The sequence below is a fragment of the Amphiura filiformis genome, chromosome 1 (genome assembly GCF_039555335.1).
Source record: "Amphiura filiformis chromosome 1, Afil_fr2py, whole genome shotgun sequence".
In the NCBI taxonomy this organism is placed as follows: domain Eukaryota; kingdom Metazoa; phylum Echinodermata; class Ophiuroidea; order Amphilepidida; family Amphiuridae; genus Amphiura; species Amphiura filiformis.
Genome location: NC_092628.1, coordinates 57,564,489 through 57,586,287, shown reverse-complemented (window position 1 = coordinate 57,586,287; position 21,799 = coordinate 57,564,489). Strand labels below are relative to the sequence as shown.

At 36.3% G+C, this 21,799-nt stretch overlaps 1 protein-coding gene across 1 annotated transcript in view; it reads right to left on the bottom strand.

Moving 5' to 3' along the window:
* Nucleotides 1-788: 788 nt before the first annotated feature.
* Nucleotides 789-21,799, bottom strand: part of LOC140161897 (medium-chain acyl-CoA ligase ACSF2, mitochondrial-like) — a 30,222-nt gene continuing 9,211 nt past the window's right edge. Inside the window, exons 3-18 of the mRNA XM_072185196.1 lie at nucleotides 20,365-20,418; nucleotides 19,580-19,686; nucleotides 18,539-18,601; nucleotides 14,717-14,814; nucleotides 14,349-14,458; nucleotides 13,963-14,111; nucleotides 13,017-13,108; nucleotides 12,559-12,629; nucleotides 12,000-12,104; nucleotides 11,098-11,246; nucleotides 10,424-10,478; nucleotides 9,623-9,709; nucleotides 7,495-7,553; nucleotides 4,287-4,347; nucleotides 2,307-2,375; nucleotides 789-1,879 (exon numbers count right to left, since the gene is read on the bottom strand). Coding sequence (XP_072041297.1) covers nucleotides 1,823-1,879; nucleotides 2,307-2,375; nucleotides 4,287-4,347; nucleotides 7,495-7,553; nucleotides 9,623-9,709; nucleotides 10,424-10,478; nucleotides 11,098-11,246; nucleotides 12,000-12,104; nucleotides 12,559-12,629; nucleotides 13,017-13,108; nucleotides 13,963-14,111; nucleotides 14,349-14,458; nucleotides 14,717-14,814; nucleotides 18,539-18,601; nucleotides 19,580-19,686; nucleotides 20,365-20,418 — 1,386 coding nt within the window. The 3' untranslated portion in view covers nucleotides 789-1,822. The remainder of the gene's footprint in view (nucleotides 1,880-2,306; nucleotides 2,376-4,286; nucleotides 4,348-7,494; nucleotides 7,554-9,622; nucleotides 9,710-10,423; nucleotides 10,479-11,097; nucleotides 11,247-11,999; nucleotides 12,105-12,558; nucleotides 12,630-13,016; nucleotides 13,109-13,962; nucleotides 14,112-14,348; nucleotides 14,459-14,716; nucleotides 14,815-18,538; nucleotides 18,602-19,579; nucleotides 19,687-20,364; nucleotides 20,419-21,799) is intronic.

Below are 21,799 nucleotides of genomic sequence, written 5' to 3'. Positions count from 1 at the left end.
AATCCAAAATGGGAAATCGCAATGTGATTTTTTGTACGCAAAGTATCACACACATTTCAATCGGCAATCTCTGCGTATGAATATTGCGTTTAAATTTCGTCCATTTTTAACACATCGCTGTACCTTTATTATAATGATTTGTTACAAACAAAAAAGATCATAATAATAATTGGACTTTCCTTCGTATGTTCATTATCTTTGACTGTCTTTAACATATTGTGAAATGGACATATTTTGTACATTATCAACGATGTATCTACGTCGATTTCGCACGTGGAATATCTTCCGATGTCTACGTTTGGAAATCGCAATGTCTCTAATGTTTTGAATCACCCTCGTAGCGTGTATTGTGGAAATCTAAAAACCGTTATACTTAACTGGCAAAGTTACAATAAAATCAAGAGAGTGAAGTGATACTATATACTTTATAGAACTTGATTATGTTTCTGTGTAATTATAATGTGTTTTGGCGTTACAAATGTTCGCTATCTTGGCTGATGGATTCCTCGTTTTCCGGCGGATCTATTCCCAGGATGGTTTATAGCTCTATTCAGCAGAGGATCGTACGTGATATGTGGTATAACTTCCGGCATCACAATTTTCTTTTTTATGCCGTCTTCTCTTTAGTTCCTACTTTTTCGGTAATGATATGGAATTGCGGACTTATTGATTTTTAGATTGGCGTTCTTCGATTTTTGGCATGTGGTATTTTTCATTGTTGGATTATTCATCTTCTGTTACGCCTTCTCGATATCCCATCTCGGATAGTCGGACACCCGCAACTTTCAGATCCTATTCTCTTCTTCTTTCTTATCCACATCTTCTATGACAATAGTGTTCATCCGGTCAAGTATAAAGGTTACAATAAAGCCGATCTACTGGTACATGATGACTATGGACTAGTAGTTTCACCTTCCATCTTCTTTTCTCGAGAGCCCATATAGATCAGGAGACCAGGGATAAAAAATATGCCTGGAGAGGATCAGGAGACGTCGAAACGAGGGATGAAACTGTCAATTGTGATGCTGGAATTTACGTCCTAGAGCACGTATACGATCCAGTGCTGAGAAGAACCAAACACTCTAGAAATGCGATCAGAGAATCCCCCGGGAAAAGGAAGCCATGCATCACCCAGATTGTGTGAGCATTTTTTTTTTAATTATCACGCAAAATTTCAGATATATGCCCTTTAACCTACAATCTATTTTTAATATCATGTAGACTGTACTATACTATATTATTACTATACTATACTATACTATATTATACTATATACTATACTATACTATACTATACTATACTTTACTATACTACTACTCTCTAAATTCCTAAGATTTAAACATAAGTCTAAGAGACTTATTAAAATGACAAAACTTTTGAGAGACTTAAAATTCAAATCTTTATTAGAGCATAATTTAAATCCATTTGTTTTGTCATTTTAATAACTACCTGGAATTTAGAGAGTATACTATACTATACTATACTATACTATACTATACTATACTATACTATACTGTATACTACATTTATAAGCATTTTAATGCTTAAGCTATTGAGCATTTAAGCTAAGTTAAGCTATTAAAATAGCTTAACTCTAACACATTTATTATTCCATCACATCCATACTATACATTTTAAAAATATGTTCGCTGTGAAGCCCAATTTAATTTTAAAATGTGCTAACATTAAAAGGTGCATTTGTACATTTACTTGAAATATGTTAAGTTCGTCGACAATTGCTGCATTTTAATCAGGTTATTGATATAACATCAACAACGACGACAACGACGACAGCAATAACAGCACACGGTTTCGCTTATGCCTATTTCGTTAAGTGTAGCATTTCAATTACCCTCTTCGTCATTTCCTTGCGAGAAAACTGTGTGTAAAGAGGAAAATAAAATGTTCAATTCAAAGATACAGGAATGGACACAATACAAGTTGTACCTGTTAACTTCAAAGTTATATGAAGACAATGGAACTGTCTGTAATTCTTACTAGTATTCAAAGACGAGTCATGTTCTCCCCAGTGACCCCTAAATGTTTTCAACAGGAATCTATCACCTAGTCTACTTTGTAGCCCTTTTTGAAATTCAAGGATGTGAGATATATTACCTCGTCTCTACATGGATTTACATTAACATGATTAAGAATAATAACCGCATCCAAAAACTGTTTCGACAGAGCGGTCATTGGTCACCCAACATGCCCAAATACTCCATTTTTCAATAATAAAATACTCCACGGGCGAGCACATCCCAGCATATTAGTGATATAACTGACTATAGAATACGAATAGGGGTTACCTTTCCAGAGTCCGTTGTTGGAAACCTATCCACGAATACAACATATTTAGGTACCAATTGGGCATGAACCTGTGAACAAAATTTCAAAGATGTTGTTATCAGACCATCCTGTGCACCTTTCTGTGATATTTACGCCCAATTATGTCAATCTATTTGTCAAACGTATCCAATAAAATAAAACAACATGTACAAAGGGTAAATATTTTCACCACAATTAAAGCTTAAACATCTGAACGTAAATGTTGGAAATTTATTGAGGGGCTGTGCAATACCCCGGGGTGCTGAATCCTCAAAGTGGTCTGCCAAAAATCGCTTGCCTCCCCCCCCCCGGCCGTGCCAAAAAATGATCTTTGCCACCCCCTGTAATTCACACATTGCGGCTACCCAATGACCCCCTTTTTTTCTAGATTTTCTAGAAGAGCATCTTCAAAATGCAATAAAATAATGCCGAAACTTTCAAATTTTATTCCATTTTTTCAAAATTATGCCGAAACTTTCAAAAATTTTGCTCCATTTTTTCAAAATTTTCTACCCGATGACCTTTTTTTTGAAATCTTATACTCAATGACCCCCTTTTTTCAAAATATTATACCCAATGACCCCCTTTTTTAACCCAATGACCCCCTTTTTTAAAATAACGCTTTGTTACCGATAGGTCCCTACTTCGCAACACCGGTAGGCACATACCCGTCACTTCTAAAGTTGAGTGCCCCCCCCCCCGGGTGTTCATGACGTCGGATTTACTGCAGTCATGAGGCACGTGAACTAAATCAAATTCAAATATACCGTGACATGACTCGGGTAATGTACAGTGAATGCAAACATATACTATTTTACTTCTTGTGTTCTGAACATGTAAAATCAAGATATTAAGGTTAGACACCTAATTCTGATCTCACCGTGTTTAATTTAATTTTACTGCCTTTCCCCTTTGAGTTCCTTTTCCGGACACACTGGTCATCAATAGACTTGATGGCACTACGAAGCTCTATATTTATCGTATTAAAACCAACACCGACACACCAATACTTACTTTCAATCTCACCAACCGTCACATCAGAAGCTAAGTGTCGTGAAAACTTTGTTATATAGATAGGAAAGATGCCATTGTAAGATCAGCAAAAAGAGGATTTACATATAAAACAAGCCATCGCCAGCTGCGATTACCCTGAGTGGTCCGGTCTGATCAATAAAGTGAAAGCAGGCAAAGAACATACTAACCTTAAGAGAAAGCTATCCAATGACATCACAGAAAGGAGCAAAGGACTTGTGATCATCCCATACGTTGAGGCACTTTCAGAAGGAGTTAATTAGAGTTTTCAGGAAACATGACTGTTCCACTAACATGAAACCCACCGCAAGATTCGTAATATGTTAGTGCATCCTAAGGACAAGCGTGACCCATTACAATCGAACGAGGTAATCTACGAGATACCTTGCCAAAACTGGCCCAAAACTTACATCGGCCATTGTCGGCGAAACTGGTCGTTTGAAACATGACTAACAGAATGCAAATAAGAAAGTGAAATAGTAAGCGTCAAGAGCTTCACCACGGTCACAAAGAAAACTTTAGCTTCCGAAATACACGAATCGGCTATTGCAGAACATGTTGGCCGTCAAAATCACGTAATCGGTGGGACCAGTGAGGCTCAGGTCATAGGTCGAGAATCCAACAAAACAAGGCGCTAGCTAAAGGAAGAAATCTGGATCAGAAGTAAGGGGAATGACATCGACACCATAAACAAGGATGAAAGGCTTACAGACTGGAAAAAAATTATGACCAATTCATATATAATCAGCAACGAGGAAATTTGACGTTATCAAAACCAAAGAAGAGTGTTGCCGGTTCTAATGACATCTAGAAATACCATACCAGTGCAAACAAGATTCTTGACAAGGCTTGAAATATTTCTGAGTGAGTATCAGTTTATTAAAGTAGCTATTCACATTTATATTTAGTGTATTTCTACATCGTCGTACCTTTCCACGGCAAAATTCAATGAGTTCGTCTTTTGTTACAGTGTTCTTGCCATTCTCCTTTCTGTGTAAAGATAATTACATTAATAAAGTAAGTGAGGTTAGTTGAATGTAAAGATTACATAATTATATGTTGAGACGGCAAAACATAAATCAAAATCGATAAGATAATCGTATAAATGTGTATTCTAACATCACCACAATAACGCGATCTGATTGAACGTAAAATAGTTCTTCAAATTATGATATCGTGCATATATTATTATCATCTTACCATGCTTACTGTACGAATACCTATATTTAATATTATTACCCTTTACAAAATATGGCGTTCACGATAGGAGGCCTTTTTTCAATCTGGGTAAAACCCGGCAAATTGAAAAGAGTAAAATCATGCAGCGCCATTCTATTCACTAGTGGAAGTTTTGGATGAGAAAACGGACATTTTGATGAGAATCGGCCAAAATGGTGAGAATTTAATTTTCTCATTCTCTTGGATGAGAAACTTCCTGGTGTGTGTGTCAATCATTATTGTCTTATTAAAACTGGTGACAATTGCTAATCCCCGATTATTATTTTCTCATCCAAAAGAATGAGAAAATTAAATTCTCACCATTTTGGCCGTTTCTCATCAAAATGTCCGTTTTCTCATCCAAAACTTCCACTAGTGTTATCTGACAATTGCTATATTGCCCATATTCATGACATTTAAAGATGTCCGGATCTATGTGTGTCTTTATTACAATTAAAAAAACAATCAATTATCATGCCATAGATAAATTAGGGTTTTAAAACTTATTTTCGTGTTTCACAATGTCAATTGTCATGAATATAGAAGAAAAGTTTACTGGTTTGAATAAGTCACACACAAAAAAAGAAGAAAAAAGTGAAACTGTTGGGGCTCGAACCACTAGCCTTTCGTTTCACCGTCTGAAGCACTGTCCATTACACCACGCTGTCATGTTGAAATAATTACGGGATTCCGTGATATATGGTTGCGCATTGCATTCTCGTGATTATGAAAATGGTAAATCTCGACAGACGATTTACATTTGCTAAAATCAGTAAAATGTAAATAATGTTAGAGCTAACAAAGCGTAAAATAGTAAAATTAGATGTAGTTTTGAACAAGCTTTCAAACAAAACACTTTCCAAATAAAAGTTGACACCAAATCGGCCTAAATTATGAATTTTGTCAACGGTTTACCATTTCTAAATTAAAGAAACTCCTTGTATTAATATTCAGTATTAGACTATGGTAAACCGTCAAATCACTATGTGATTCAATGGGACGATTTACAATCGCACTTTACCATTTCACGCAAATAAAATGATCAATTTTAAAGATATTTCTGCATAAGTAGGCCTACTTCATGAGCGTACTAATGCGATTTTTTTATTGGTTCGTTTTGTTTTGGTTTTTTTTGCTTTGGGGGAGGGCGTTGATCTGAAAAAGGTGAAAAAGGTCGTTTTTGACTATATTGCCCTGCACTGCAGCGTTCACGCGATACATATCCACTGAACTATATCATGCTGATCACTCGCATCTGTAAGATTAGTAATGTTTGAAAAGAGCGCTATTGTATTCAATCTATGATTGTAGACATACACAGGTGATGGGTGCAACCTGCTTGTAGTGCAGGGCGATATAGTCAAAATTGATACAATAAGTTGTTTTATTTTATATCCACATCATAGCTTATGCATTAACTAATATTCATTGAAAATTTGGAGTAATTCTATCAAGTAGTTTTAAAGTTACAGCCAAAAGTTTAAAATCAGATGTTAATTTTAGCGATTGCCTCATACAATCCCCGAAATATGTCTTGAAACATTAAAGCGTCTTTAGGGAAAATAAGTCCCCCACTCCCCCGTGCAATGTTGAAACGTGCAAATGTGTTCAGCGTGTCTCCAAAGTGTCGCAACATTGAATGCTGGGGGTAAGGAAGGAAAAAGTGTTAATTGATGGCCCAGCTTTCTTCTAATTCCAAATATTGAACATTTTTATCCACATTAAAAATACACTTTTGATTTCATTCAAGATGCCTAAAGCGTTTCAAGGACATTTTCGGGGATTGTCTGAGGCAATCGCTAAAATTAACATCTGATTTTAATCTTTTGGCTATAACTTTAAAACTACTTGAAAGAATCACTCCAAATTTTCAATGAATATTAGTTAGTGCATCAGCTATGATGTGGATATAAAATAAAACAACTAATTGTATCAATTTTGACTATATCGCCCTGCACTACAAGCAGGTTGCACCCATCACCTGTGTATGTCTACAATCATAGATTGAATACAATAGCGCTCTTTTCATACATACTTATCTTACAGATGTGAGTGATCAACATGATATAGTTCAATGCATAGGTACCGCGTGAAAAAATTTCCATGACTATTTATTAATAGATAGGCCATGATGTGGGCAAAAAATAAAATAACTAATCTTTTATTTAGATAGTGGTCAAATAATTCTTTTGTACTGCATCCATTTGCATATCTTCTGGAGCGTGCCTATAGAGGAGATGATTTGAACTAATGACCTTATGTGCAAGCACTCTATAAGTAAATACTTATGAAAACGTATGAAACTTGAACGTGGGGGTGTGTGGGGGAGGGGGTTACACGATAATCGATTATCGATTTTCCTCCACCACCCTCAACCACACAAATATACCCCCCTAATCATCCTTAGCGACTGCGATTGAACATGACAGTCTGTGATCATCATTTCCGTGTTAGGTTTTAGAATTTAATTGAATATTGACAATTAATTGATCATTGATTGTCGGTTATCGACTGTCTATTACCCCCCCCTCCCACCACCACCACCAACAACTCAAACACTGCTTAACAATGACATCTACCGGCGTGGCGTGTTAAATAAAGACTGTGATCACGAACTCCTACATTAGTGGAAGTTTTGGATGAGAAAACGGACATTTTGATGAGAATCGGCCAAAATGGTGAGAATTTAATTTTCTCATTCTCTTGGATGAGAAACTTCCTGGTGTGTGTGTCAATCATTATTGTCTTATTAAAACTGGTGACAATTGCTAATCCCCGATTATTATTTTCTCATCCAAAAGAATGAGAAAATTAAATTCTCACCATTTTGGCCGTTTCTCATCAAAATGTCCGAAACAAGTTCCAAAACTTCCACTAGTGATTGTGTCCGCCATACTTTTAAAAGGCAAATGAACGCACCTGACAGAAACACACGCGCATACTTCTTCCCCTGTGTTGTAGTCAGGAACACCGACAACCTGTCGCAAAAGAAAAACAAAGAAATAGAAAGTGAACAGATCAAATCAAACTAAAAATGTGACCGTTCACGGCGAATGAGCCGTAAATTCCTCCCCGGTCAATTTTGTTTTATTTCGTGTTTAAAAATAAACATCATAAACTTAAAAATGGTATATCATTTGACTTCAAACGATATCCAGAAGCGGGGTTATGGTTTGTTAAACTTTGCTCCTTCAACAAAATTATAGCTTTTTACGTTTTTACATGTGTCTCTTTTTCCACATTGCTGGCAATAAATATCAAACAGTCATAATTGGCGGTCATTTCAAATCATCCCCAAGTCAACGAGGTTTAAGAAAGTTCTCTCATTGTTAATTGTTGGTTATGCATACCTGTACAAAATACTATGCCTGGTAACCCACCACTTGAACAGGATTTAGCAAAAGCAAACAAAGACCAGAGCTATTAAAAGTTCTATAGCCATCTAAGATAGAAGCTTATTATCCACTTCAACAATAGGATTATTGATTATTTTTTGACTATCAAAATGAGACAGATGTCGGGCCAGCTTAAGTTACCGATGAATACGACCTTCGTACACATTTTACACCGTAACTCAGAATACAATTTAGGGAATTTACGGCTCATTTGTGCTGCCGGGTCACAATATAGATATTAGACTTTCGAAAAGCAAAATAATCTCGATATCGGGAAATTAAATTGCATTAATTGGCTGAAATCTTTCTCACGACGTCACCAAGCACGACTTAAAACAAGGCTTTCAATGCTTTAAGGGTAGACGAGGTATTGTTGGTCGAAGCAACCTAAAAATCGATTTTCATTATCTAGATCAATATATTATTGAAAATTAACACCTTGATGTTTTGCAAAAGTTCATTCTACAAATCGTATACTCTGCAAACTTGCTTAATTTATTGTTGTTAATTAGTTATGTACGTTTTACAAAAGTGTTGTTGTTTCAGCCCTCTTCACAACGTAACTCAAGAACCGCAGCACCTATAAAAGCATATCTGTGATATTGTAATTCTTCTACACGCTCGCTATGAATTGAGCAATGCAGTTTTTGCCAAAGCTCACTACCATTCGTAAGATGCTGTGAACTACCAAATCACAACAGTTTAAAATAATTAATAACCTTAATCGGACATTTCATATTCATGAGTCGTGAACATCAGTGACCATAGGTTAGTCACGTGATTATATACCATACAGTAGAACCATATTCATGCTATTGTTAGTATCAAACTCAAAGTTCTCGTACCACACAGATAATGTTGATATGTTTCTTACGTCTTTGGTCTTACCACCGTCTATACGAACACGCGGCATGCTGTAGCGGTAAGACACCTTGCAGAAATTTAGCACTTTATAACTCGATAAAGGACCCATGCCAACTTCATTTCATGTACATTAGCTTTGGCTAATATAGTTCCGTGTGCATAAAGGCATGTAATTTAGTTCAACCAGTACAACACAAAATATATAATATATGTCACACCCAACTGTTGCTTTCTACGTCTATGAAAATTTCCATCAATGGCTGTTCAGCACAGTGGCGTGTGCAGGATTTTTTTGACCGGGGGCACACAATCCTATTCCCCAAATGACTACGCCCAAAAAGGTTGAGCCAATTTTTTAGATGGTTTGAAAAAGAAAAAGAGCAACAACAAAAAAAGGATGATACTTGATATAGCGATCAAAATCAAACAAATTTTATGTTTTATTTATAGTTCAATATTGGTTTCACAAAATTTGTGAACCTCCTATGGGGCTTTGAAGCTAGCAATTACCCGGGGCCGTTACCATACCAGTTTCCCCGAATGACCATCCCCCGATTCATAGGTCAAACAGGGGGCTGTGCCCCCCCTCCCTCTTTTGGCACGCCACTGGTTCAGCAAGTGAATGTAATACTTTATTAGGATTTCTTAAAAACAGAACAGTTTTCATACTAACTATGTAGTGTTTAAGTCCTATTATGCCCAATTTTGATGGGGGTAGCAATCTAAAAAAATGCATTTTTGAAAATAAATATCGCTAATTAATTGAATACGAAAGCTTGTTAACGTACCAGAACGCTGATTATTGATGGGTGTCTAGAGAGTACCGATTCTAATTCTGCAGGAGCAAGGTTAGCTGCGCTTTTGATGATCAGTTCCTGAAACAGTAGTAAGAGATACTTATAATGTTAATAACAAACAACATGGCATTAATCGTTCAAATATGATAATGTAGTTTTTGTGTTCTGACAACTATTTTTAATCATATTGATAGCGGACATGCAAAAAAGAGAGTACGTAGGTTTGTGTTAATGTCCACTAACTGCTTCACTCTTACTATATGGTATTAGTATTCGTATAACTGCCACTTGCCTGCCGTTGAAGGGATGGGCATCGATATCACATCCTTCTTGACATCGCTTTCGACTTATTATAATCACGTGATATCCTTCATGGCCTGTTTTTCGTTATACGTGATATCGATATTTACCCCATCAACGGCAGAAAAGTGCCAATTAAAGGAATGTTCTATACCTAGTACCTATGTTATTTAATGAATCTTTGCTAAACCTCGACTAAACCTAAGTAAATTACAAGCCATGCCAAAGATGTACCGTGTAGGCCGACTCTATTAGGTAGAAATAACGATATTATTCATTCGCGCATTTTGTCAGATGGCGAGGCTATATAAATCACACACATGCGAGTACAAGGGAGAGATTTAAATAAATATCTGTCGAAACATACGTGAGCATGATTGCGAGACACTGATGTGTATTATAAAAGAATCATCTACATAATATGCTATGCGTCTATTATTTATTTAGACTTCCAAGTCACGCTAGTCTTCTAGATGTAAACGAAGTGGTTACCTTTATCCTTCCACGAATCCTAATGAAACCTCTGTGGTCCATCTCTGCAATATCTCTGAGAACATAATAATCAACGTATCATCATTAAGGTAAAAATATATATAGTTAGACGTTCTGCGCAGCAACAAACGTCAAAAAGAACAAAGAACTGAAAACGGCTGCGGAGAACCATCACCACCGTTTTACACACATTCTATATTCAAATACCAATTTTATGGTTTTTTAATATAAGAAAATACCGTAAAACCTCGTCTACAAGCATATATAATGTTTTGATGAAAGCTTAATCAATACGATGCATGCATAAATATACCAATACAATAGATTGGTCTTACAATAATACGTGTTTATATATGCTTGGATCTGTAATTTATTTGCTCAAACTCCATAATGGCGCCTGGATTAATTTAGCTTTCATCAGAAGCACTCTATATGCTTATAGACGAGGTTTTACGGTAGGTCGTCAATGGCTCCTTCCTCCTGATTTTTTACACACAACAAAAATGTAAAGGATAATGAGCAAAATCGGATTTACAACATCATGAGTGCGGGGTATACAAAGCCATTTCGTGATCCACGGTTAACTCCCATCTTAGACGTCACACAATTTTTCCTGCTTTTTGATTCCATGGTTTAGCAAATCGCTGAATGTGCCTTTAATATATCCTACATACCCAGTATGCAACCATCCATTGCTGTCCTTCATTGCTTTAGTCTTCTCTTCTTCTCCCCAGTAATACATAAATAAAGGATACCCGCGCATATGAAGCTCTCCTTGGGTATTGATTGGAACGATGGTGCCTTCGTCATTCACAATTTTGCACTAAATAAACAATCAAACAGACAAACGAATAACCACAGCTTCTTACATTGTACCAGTTTTACTAGTGCTGACTGTAAATTAACCTTACTGTTAAACTAGGCTTGCTATTTAATTATAATTAGGCTTACTGTTAAATGAGGCTACCTATAAATTATGCTTACTGTAAAACTTAAAAATAAATTATAGCTTACTGTTAAATTAGGCTTACTGTTAAATTATGCTTACTGCTAAATTAGGCTTACCGTTAAATTACTAGGCTTAGACCTACTATTAAATTAAGCCACTGTTAAATGAGACTACCTATAAATTATGCTTACTATTAAATTAAACTTATTGTAAATTATGCTTACTGTTAAATTAGGCTTACTGTTAGATTATACTTACTGCTAAATTAGGCTTAGACCTACTATTAAATTAGGCCAAGTATATGTTAAACGTATGGTATGACGTTACTTGCTTATTTATGCAGTCGGTGCCGTTATTTCTATGCGATGCTTAAACTTGAAAATAATACTCAACTTGAGTAAAAAGGTCACAACTCAACGAAATGAGTAAAAAAATACTCAAATTGAGAAAATAATACCCAACATTGAGCTAATATTGATAAACATTACCCAACATTGAGGGTATTATTTATTGATATGAGCTCAATGTTGGGTATTTACTCAATTTGAATAATTATTTACTCAATTTGTTCAGTTGTGACTTTTTTACTCAAGTTGAGTAAAATATTTTTAAGAGTGCATACGTTACCTCCATGCCTCCATATGGGAATAAAGCATTGTCATCTAATTCATCTTGGGGATCCAGTGGATGGTTAGCGATATTATCAAGTGTCTCCGTCATACCGAACATGTTCTAACAAAATATAAGTACAAAATAGTACTAGGGAATCAGAGAGACAGTTACAGAGATGTTTTCTAGGGACCGTTCACAAACACTTGTTAGGGGGGGGCTGATGCAAAAATATCATCGCGAAAATTTTTCGCCCCCCCCCCCTTTTTGACATGAAAATTATGGGTCAACCCCATAGAAAAGCATAAGAACTAAATTTTTCCAGGAAAATTTGTGGCCATTTTTTTCAGGCCCCCCCCCCCCCGGAGGGTCAAAAAATTCAGGGCCCCCTTTTTGCATCAGGCCCCTAACAAGTGTTTGTGAACGGTCCCCTATTTTAAATTATTTGGTGGTGATAAGAGGATGCGCGCGTAGCTTTATTTAATTTTGCTTGTGTCTGCGATCTTCATTTGTTATAGTAATGAATCCGTACAGCTGGTAGTTTAGTAATTTAAAGATTTTATGCACTCTAACTTACCGTTATGTTCTTGATAATTTTGCTGGCTTTCTGTAGCAAAGACACGGGCATTGTACTACCACTCATACATACTATACGATAAGGAAGAAACATAGAAAGATTAAAGCAACTTGACCCAACAACAACGATATGTCGTCGTAATTGTTGCCTATGGTTGGTATTGATAGTAGTATTATGGCTATGATGATGATGATGATGATGATAATAATAATAACGATAAAGATAATGATAATATAAGTGATAATGATGATGATGTTCATAACGATATTGTTGTTGTTGTTGTTGTTGTTGTTGTTGTTGTAGTTGTTGTTGATGATGATGATGATGACGATGATGATGATGATGATGATGATGATGATGATGATGATGATTGTTTTATCGTCGTTTTTGTTGTTGGAGTAGTCATTAGTGATCTCTTGTAGTTGTCTCTATCTTTTTCACATTCATCAACAATCTACCTATTCGTAAACTTGAGAAGTCGTAACCCTCGATGTTTGGGAGGCTAAGAAGCGCCGTTATTTGGTTAATGAAGCTTATGCATTCTGTCACCCTATAGAAAACAATAACAAAAACCGGCACCGACAGAAAATGACTTTGGTTGTGCTTCTTTAATTTGTAAATTTATTGTAATATTTGGCGACAAAGGCTCAACTAAAGGGGACATATATGACAAGCGAAAAATATAAAAATATATTTTTATGGAAATGTTGCAATATTGTTTTAACAATAAAACACAAAACAACCGACATGTTTTTGTTTTGACATCAGCATCTCAAACAAAATCCATCTTTAAAACATCCAACCTGGACATTGCTGAGCACGTCTTCTAATTTCAATTGCGCCTCACGTGACTGATCGGTGAAATTGTAACACATGGAATATAATTGAAGAATGAAGATATAGCAGCCTTTGTATCAGGGCACGAAAATTAATTCACCATTTCTTATTTCTCAACAAAAGTGTTAAGGACAAAATTGTACAATTGATTTATTGAGAGTGGCCTTTCTTTTCTTTTCAAGGCAGCATGCTATAGACGAATCCAATTTCACGCATTCCTACACCTCAATGGCAGCCAAAGCTGGGTCCCCGTCTGCTCAATCTCACCAAAAATGTGAAATGATGCGGCTTTGGAGGGTATTTTAAATTGCATTCTATCACCCGTGTTACACGTAGACAAAAGAATGATGACAGTTTACAACACAAAAGAATCTAACCTCGATTTTTAAGCGGCTTTAATCCACCCAATTGGGCAGTCACTGCGGGGACCCAATAATGGCCGACCAAATCCTGACCATGACTTGGCTCGTTGGATTCGTCTATATAAGTTTTTAAGCTTGACGTCATAATGTGAGGGCGCACATGCAAGCGCCCAAACAGATTGGTTAAAGAAACAAATAAACGAACCTCTCTTGTTGAAATGCCTTTGCCATAATCTCAGCATCGAACACACGAAACAGGACAATGGTTGTGCATCCCCGTATAATAGGAAGAAATGTGGGTGAAAAACTTGTTGAACAAGCGAAATCCATCGTTGCTCCGAATCGGACTGAATCCTTGGTTGAAATAGAAAACAAAATGATTAATGTGCATGACGTCATGACAAAGAGAGATAGAGGATGTGAAGTGAGAAAGAGAGAGGAACGGGAATAGAGAGCGAGAGAATGCAATGTCTTCGCATATATAACATGAAAATGGAAAGTAAATTTTTAAAAGAGTCATGTACACGACACCACCGCCAGAGCCTAGAGTATTAAGCTAAAATCGTCAATATAGATTCCACAAGCATTTACCCAATTATCGTTGAATCCGTCGACTCCTTGTCGATACGCCCCAGTATCTGCCGCGCAGTTTACCACTGCATGATGAGACAATACGGATGGTTTGGGAGACCCGTGGTTCCCTGTTAGTGACAAATCATCGAATAAGTATAAAGTATGAGCATAAAGTACTAAAGTCTGCAAAGTATAGGCAAAATCGTTTTTCGGCTAATGCGATTTTCACCGAATTTTCTCCTAAATATAAAAGCAAATGACTATTTTTACCTAACGAGTAAACAGTTAGTAACACATACTTTAGAATACACTATCAATAACTAAATAATGCCCAACAGTTTGCAGTTTGAGTTGGAATAAACTTACCGAAGTCAAGTAAATAATACACGGATCATCCATATCAATACTCCAACATATTGTCTCAACTTGGTCCATATCAGATTGAGTCGCGAGCTTCATGAATGCATCCATATTGTACACACGGCTGGCAGAATGAATAGATTTATATAAGAACATTAATAGGAATCTTAAATTCAAAGATTTTTGTTAAGGGTGACTTATGTGTATTGTACACAATAAAAAGAGGGAAAGCTAGTTTAGCCATGTTTCTCACCGAGAAACCAGGAATATCGGGTAGAGAAACCAGATTTGTAGCTATTTTTCAATTAATTGGATTTTCAAAATCGATAAACCTGTTTGTCAAGCGAGAAACCAGGTTTTATCTGTTTATCATGTTCCCCATAATTTCAGAATTTGCCCATAATCATGATAATTCCAGATTCCTTCATATGATCCATTTTCTCTGTTAATCATGGTACACGCGTTCAATAATTATTAGAGTCACGCGGTAGCCGTGACCAGCAAGGTTTTTTTTAAAAAGACTGATAAAGAAGACTAATAACAGATGCTCCCGCGAGACTATATTTACAGCTAACATTAAAACACTTGACTTCTATTGTTCGATGTTATTTTTCGCTGGGTACAAAATGTATCTAAAACCATGCTAAATGTTATTTACAGTCCCAGGTGTAATATCTTGACAACTCATTAATTCAAAAAGGGCCACCAATCCTACAGTCAATCATTGTTCGTAATAAACAAATATTTTTGCTTCCATTTCACGCGATATTTCATAGCGAAAATTAGTGGCAAATCATACTGATCCAGAATTTTTAGACACTGCTACAGGTCTACCTGGTTATCACCTTCACACTACTTTTTCAGATTCACTTCCAATTATACCCTAGCAATTTCTGAAATACCGTACATACTAATTCCGAACCCCATTCGCCAAAAAATCAAGTTTTTCAATTCTTTTGTTCTTTTCGGACGACACATCAATTCATATAATAAATATTGTACATCGACACGCTATTTCACAGCCGAATCCCGTGGTGTAATGGTTAAGGCATTGAACTCCTAATCCGGGGACTCGAGTTCGAAATCCGATGACCAACTTATTTTTTTAATATTTTATTAAACAATGATTTTATTGTCATTAATCAAGGATAACACAATTTTAATCATCCAGTGCTATTATGATATTATTTTTTTTTATCAAAGCAAGATGTTTGATTCTCAGGGATATTATTTATTGCATTAAGGGCCTATTTAAAAACAACCTATATGTATAGTGCAGCCGCTAGCTGTACAAATAATAAAAGAAATCTTTTTATTAATTTCTTTATTTATTTAAATCTGAATAACACAAGAAACTAGATCAGGTTACCAATATTTTGCTCATTTTAGTTCTGTCCTACCACGGGGCGATTCGCATGATAATAGGACAATAAAACATGTGATATGTATGAATGGTTGTTGAATCGATCTAGAGACCTGTCCCTTTGTCATCTTCAGCTATCGTAGAACTGTATTAACATGACTGTCATTTCAATTGTCATACCGTTCCGGTTGGTTTATTGCATACACTCTATAGGTGTGAAAATTATTGTTCCACTAGTATGGAAGGCCAGCAGGGACAAAAACGTATCCAAAAAATACAACCAAATATGGAAGGCCATTAAAGTCATAGTTACGTAAAGACAAATTAGCAAAGCGGCAAAAATACCCAAATGCCTATTAAAAGGAGGGACTGTCCCCACCACAGACACACGGAACCCCCGATAGAGAGCAGGGCTTGAAGAATGAGGGAAATCAAAACCACAAACCGCGAAAGACCGCCAACAACCGCCGCTTAATAGGGATGTCAAACTAGATTGCCCTACATGGTTACAAAGAACCACAAACCGCGAATTTTGGATATCCACCTAAATTGCCCCGCGGGGTTACAAAGAAGTATGGTTATCCAACAAGCTTAAGCTATAAATTACCCACTCCCCTAGAGATCAGGGCTTGAAGAATGAGGAAATTAAAAACCACAAATCGCGAAAGACCGCCAACAACCGCCGCTCAATAGGCATGTCAAACTAGATTGCCCCGCAGGGCTACAAAGAACCACAAACCGCAAAATATGGATATCCAACCAGTTTAAAAGACAAATTAGCCACCGATAGAGGCCAGATCCTGAAAAATTAGTGAAATTAAAACCACAAACCGCGAAAGAACGCCAAAAACCGCCACTCACTAGGGATATCCAACTAGATTGGCCCGCAGGGCTACAAAGTACCACAAACCGCGAAATTTGGATATCCAACAAATTAAAACCACAAACTGCGAAAGACCACCAACAACCGCCGCTCAATAGAGACATCCAGCTACATTGCCCCATAGGGCTTCAAAAACCACACACCTCGAAGTATTATCCAACAAGCTTAAACTATAAACTAACCCCTGATAGAGGGTAGAGCATGAAGAATGAGGGAAATCAAAACCACAAACCGCGAAAGACCGCCAACAACCGCCGCTTAATAGGGAAATTCGACTAGCTCTATAAATTTAAATAACTATCAACCGCGAAGTATAGTTATCCAACAAGCTTAAACTATAAATTAACCCCCGATAGAGGGTAGAGCATGAAGAATGAGGGAAATTAAAACTACAAACCGCGAAAGACCGCCAACAACCGCCGCTTAATAGGAAATCCAACTAGATTGCCCGCAGGGCTACAAAGAACTATCAACCGCGAAATTTGGATATCCAACTAGATTGCCCCGCAGGGCTACAAAACCACAATCATGGTTGGCATGAAGAATGAGGGAAATTAAAACTACAAACCGCGATAGACCGCCAACAACCGCCGCTTTATAGGGAAATCCAACTAGATTGCCCCGCAGGGCTACAAAGAACTATCAACCGCGAAATCTGAATATCCAACTAGATTGCCCCGCAGGGCTACAAAAACCTCAATCATTAAAACATAATTATCTTGCTAAGTCGTGGCACTTAGACGCTTCCGTAGTATAAGCCTTGCTACATAATACACGCATTTCTCAGCTTCAATTTGAAGTAAATCGGACTGACTCTGTGTCTCGCTGGCATCGTCAACATTGGGTATGTGTTGTTCATATTTACATTTTCTTAGTTGCCTTGAATAATTGAAGTATATTAAAATGTATATGTATCCCTATCAACATTACAGTCACGCGGTAGCTGTGACCAGCAAGTTTTAAAAATAAACGGCTGTTAAAGTTTTATTAAATTATTTACTGTCATAAATCAAGGATAACATATAATTTCAAACATCTATGTTTCGTTCTATTCGTTTTATGGAGTACTTCGTAACCCGATGACTTTCTAAACTTAGAGCTGCTTGGCTACATTCATAAAAAGAAAGAAAATCCACCAAAAAAACGTTGACAACGTAAAGAAAGCAGCAAGTTTAAAAAGCCCCCACCTCGGCTCACTTTTTGAAACTTGGTCCCATTTTGAATATCAACAGCAAATCGGTGTTTTTAACGTTTAAAACAATAGCATCATTGCCATTAACATGCCTACTTGTTATTCGTTTAATTCAATCATTGGTCATGAACTTAATAATTATTATAAAACAAAACATATATAGGATATTGGCCAAGAACAACATAATAACCTTTCTGATCGTTCCAGAACAACTTAATATCGCATCGGCACATTAAAGATACATAACACTTCTGGAAATGTTTTAAGTTGATAATTATGACAAAGATTAAATCAGTATCTTTTACAAATGGGACCAAGTTTCAAAAAGTGAGCCGAGGTGGGGCTTTTTAAACTTGCTGCTTTCTTTACGTTGTCAACGTTTTTTTTGTGGATTGTTCATAACAACTAACCTTTCTTGATGATGATCAAAATGGCTCAGATTTCCGTGAACAATAAGTTCCAAGTCTGGAAAGCTGGAAGGGAAAGTCAATGATTCAATCATTCATTTTATTACCATCATAAAACACACAAAGAAACACAACAAATTATAAAAATAAGCATGCTGGACAAGATACGCCAAAATTCAAATTACATTTCACACCCATACAATAACATTTATAACGACAAACTGCAGGCTGCCACCTCTGCTCTGCACTGCCTCATTTTATTTTGCTCAACCAAGGTTTGGATTAATGACATTTCTTGATTTTGGATCATATAACATATCTAACGACGGGATAAGTGTCATCAGTTGATGAGTTGTGAACTTCAGATTGATTTGTCTTTGTGAAAGATTTATCTGCTGGTTTCTTTCTTTCTTTCCTTGTCTACTTTGTAAAAGGCGCTTTATAAATCATATTATAAATGTTTTTGCTTAAGAACAGCTAAAATACTAAGGGTTGACTTAAGTATTGTTGGTCGAGGTAGCCAAAAAGATCGATTTTCAGAAGTTCATTCTACAAAGCATGTACTTTGAAAACGTTCTTGATTTATTGCTGTCAATGAGTTATGTACGTTTTACAAAGTTAATGTAGTTTCAGCCATCTTTACAACTTAACTCAAGAACCACATGTCCTATAAAAAAGGATTATAGGCGCTAGCGCCCTAAAACCAACACATTTTGATGTATATATATACAATTTTTTCAAATTTTTTTATACTTTTTCTTTACTAATTCTTTTTGCCGCCCCTTCTTCTTCCGCCGCCCCTTCGTTTTGGCCGCCCCCTGCGTTTACCTCTGTGGGCTCGCGCCCCCAACCCCCCCCAAAAAAACCGCGCATGATATTGCAGCTATTACACTTGCCTACTTCTGGCAGTGAGCAGTCGAACAGTCTGTAACTCATGTACTATAGTATTAGGTAGGATTGGTGAAAAGTGTAACTTAGTACGAGAATGAAAATATATGGCATATGTCTTATCATATTAAATTAAACATGTACGATTGTACGTACCTTGGAAATCCTTTAGTTGAATGATCTCGAAGTTCTGGAATGAGTTGAACAGTTCTGTCAACAAGATCATCTGGTGAACGCGTAAGAAGCAGACATTTACATTGTAACTGTAACAAGATGAAAATAGCTGAGTAGCTCGGTATAAACACGACATGACACGTTTTGCATTTGGTTATCATTACTACTGACTATAGATGATGGAGAACTGAACTTGAACTCATTTGACATGTTTCATAGATCAAATTGTATTCATTACTTGTGAAAACTTACATATCTTTCCAATATTTGCTACGTTTTTAAAATTTTAACAGGAATTGTCTGTAGCATCAGCACCCCAATATAATTACACTTTAAAAAAAAGAGAGAATATCACATAGAAATAAGCCATCATTAAGAGGCCTAATATTTTAAAGGCGGAAGTTCATAAAAAGTACAAGTATCAAATCTTTATTTTCTTTTTATACTGATAAAATAGAAGTGGACTGATTTGTCCTCACGGGTAAAGTAAAGACGCGATGGAAATATATAAGAGTGGGTGGAATTTAGAGATGGTTGAACCCGGGACCTCCGATTGCAGTTGAATATGTTTGTATATTGACCGTTTATACAAAAAGGGCGGGAAATAATGTACTTTAATTAGCATTGGTTAGATCTTATACTTCCCTACTGACGATGCGGTTATCTTTAAATTAGCATTTGTTTATACTTCCCTTGCTGTTTTTGACAATGTGGCTATTAGCCTTATGGGTTCACATAGTAGTTTATCAGTGTCTAAGCTTTCTTACCTTTTTAAGCAGAATGTCCAGCGTTTGTACAGGCAAATCCAAACAGAACGTCACCTACGATAATGACAAACAAAGGTATAACGAAATTATGTTTGAATGGTTAAATTAATTTGGTAATTATCGTTCGTCCATATTTGCTATGTTTCAAATAATTAAATTAATTGAGTAAAATTTGCGAGGATCGGTCTGATTGGCACTAGGCCAACCCTAGGCTCTACATCAATTGGTATACAGGGTATCCCAGAAAAAAATTACCGGGTGAATGAATTTGGACATATTAGGGGTGGTGCAATAATTATGTGTACCCCCGGGGTGGTGAATTATAGGCAAAGATTTTTTGGCATGTCAAAAGGGGGGGGGGCAAAGATTTTTTGGCACATCAAAGGGGGGCAAAAATTTTATGGCACGGCCAAAAGGGGGGAAGCGATTTTGGCAGATCATTTTGAGAATTCACCACCCCGGGGGTACACATAATTATTGCACATAGTGCATAGCTTATTTTATTGTGCGTCAAAATGTAGTGCGTAGCTCTTGCCTCATTTTATTGTGCATCATATACGTAAATTTTATTTGATTCGGTCAACTGGTTGCGAAGAAATAATGCGCCCATCAATGCAGTTCATTCCAAATTTGATCAACAGGCGCCTTTTTTCATACTCGTTCACTCCTTCCTAAAGTTTGTGTATCGCGTTAAATTTAGTCCTCATTATGTATTTTATAATCTGACGGTGTATGTTATTCATGCTTTCATTGTCAAAGATGAACAACAGTTTGTCCGAGAAAACTTTGATTTCTGCAATAGAGGTTATCCACTTTACTCATGCGTGACTTCTAACAAAAGGCACTGGTTCCCGTAGTATTCCTCATTCAAACTAATTCAATGCACGAACTCGGAGTTACCTGCATGATTTTGGCGGGCTGATTTAAAATAGTCATGGTTACACATACAGGTACGTCTTTTGAAAGTCCTAAACAAGGTATAGGAGACGCTGGTAGGATATGCAGCTTATAGAACACGGATAACCTCTATTGGAAGTTTCCCAGCTTTGATTTTTTATGTTGTGCAAATGTGTTATATTTTAACTTTCCAAAAAACATTTGAGCCAACGTGTGATTTTAGATATCATGCAATATTATAGTGAAGATTTAAACTTTACATTACCATTTCTTGGAAATATTCCAAAAAAATTAATGTGTGTGAGAAATTTTTTAGCCAGCTCGAATTCTTTATGCAATTATTCTTTATACTATAATTATATCAACAATAAAGAAAAAAGATATTTACAAGTACTGAGCATCATCTTACATGCAAGCTTTCATTTTCATATCATGCAGTTTTTCAAATTTGATCAAAATCTAATTAAATGTTTGCAAGAAACAGGTTGTTTAAAAATAACAAAATATAAAGCCCATTGACAGTTAACTACTAGTGCGC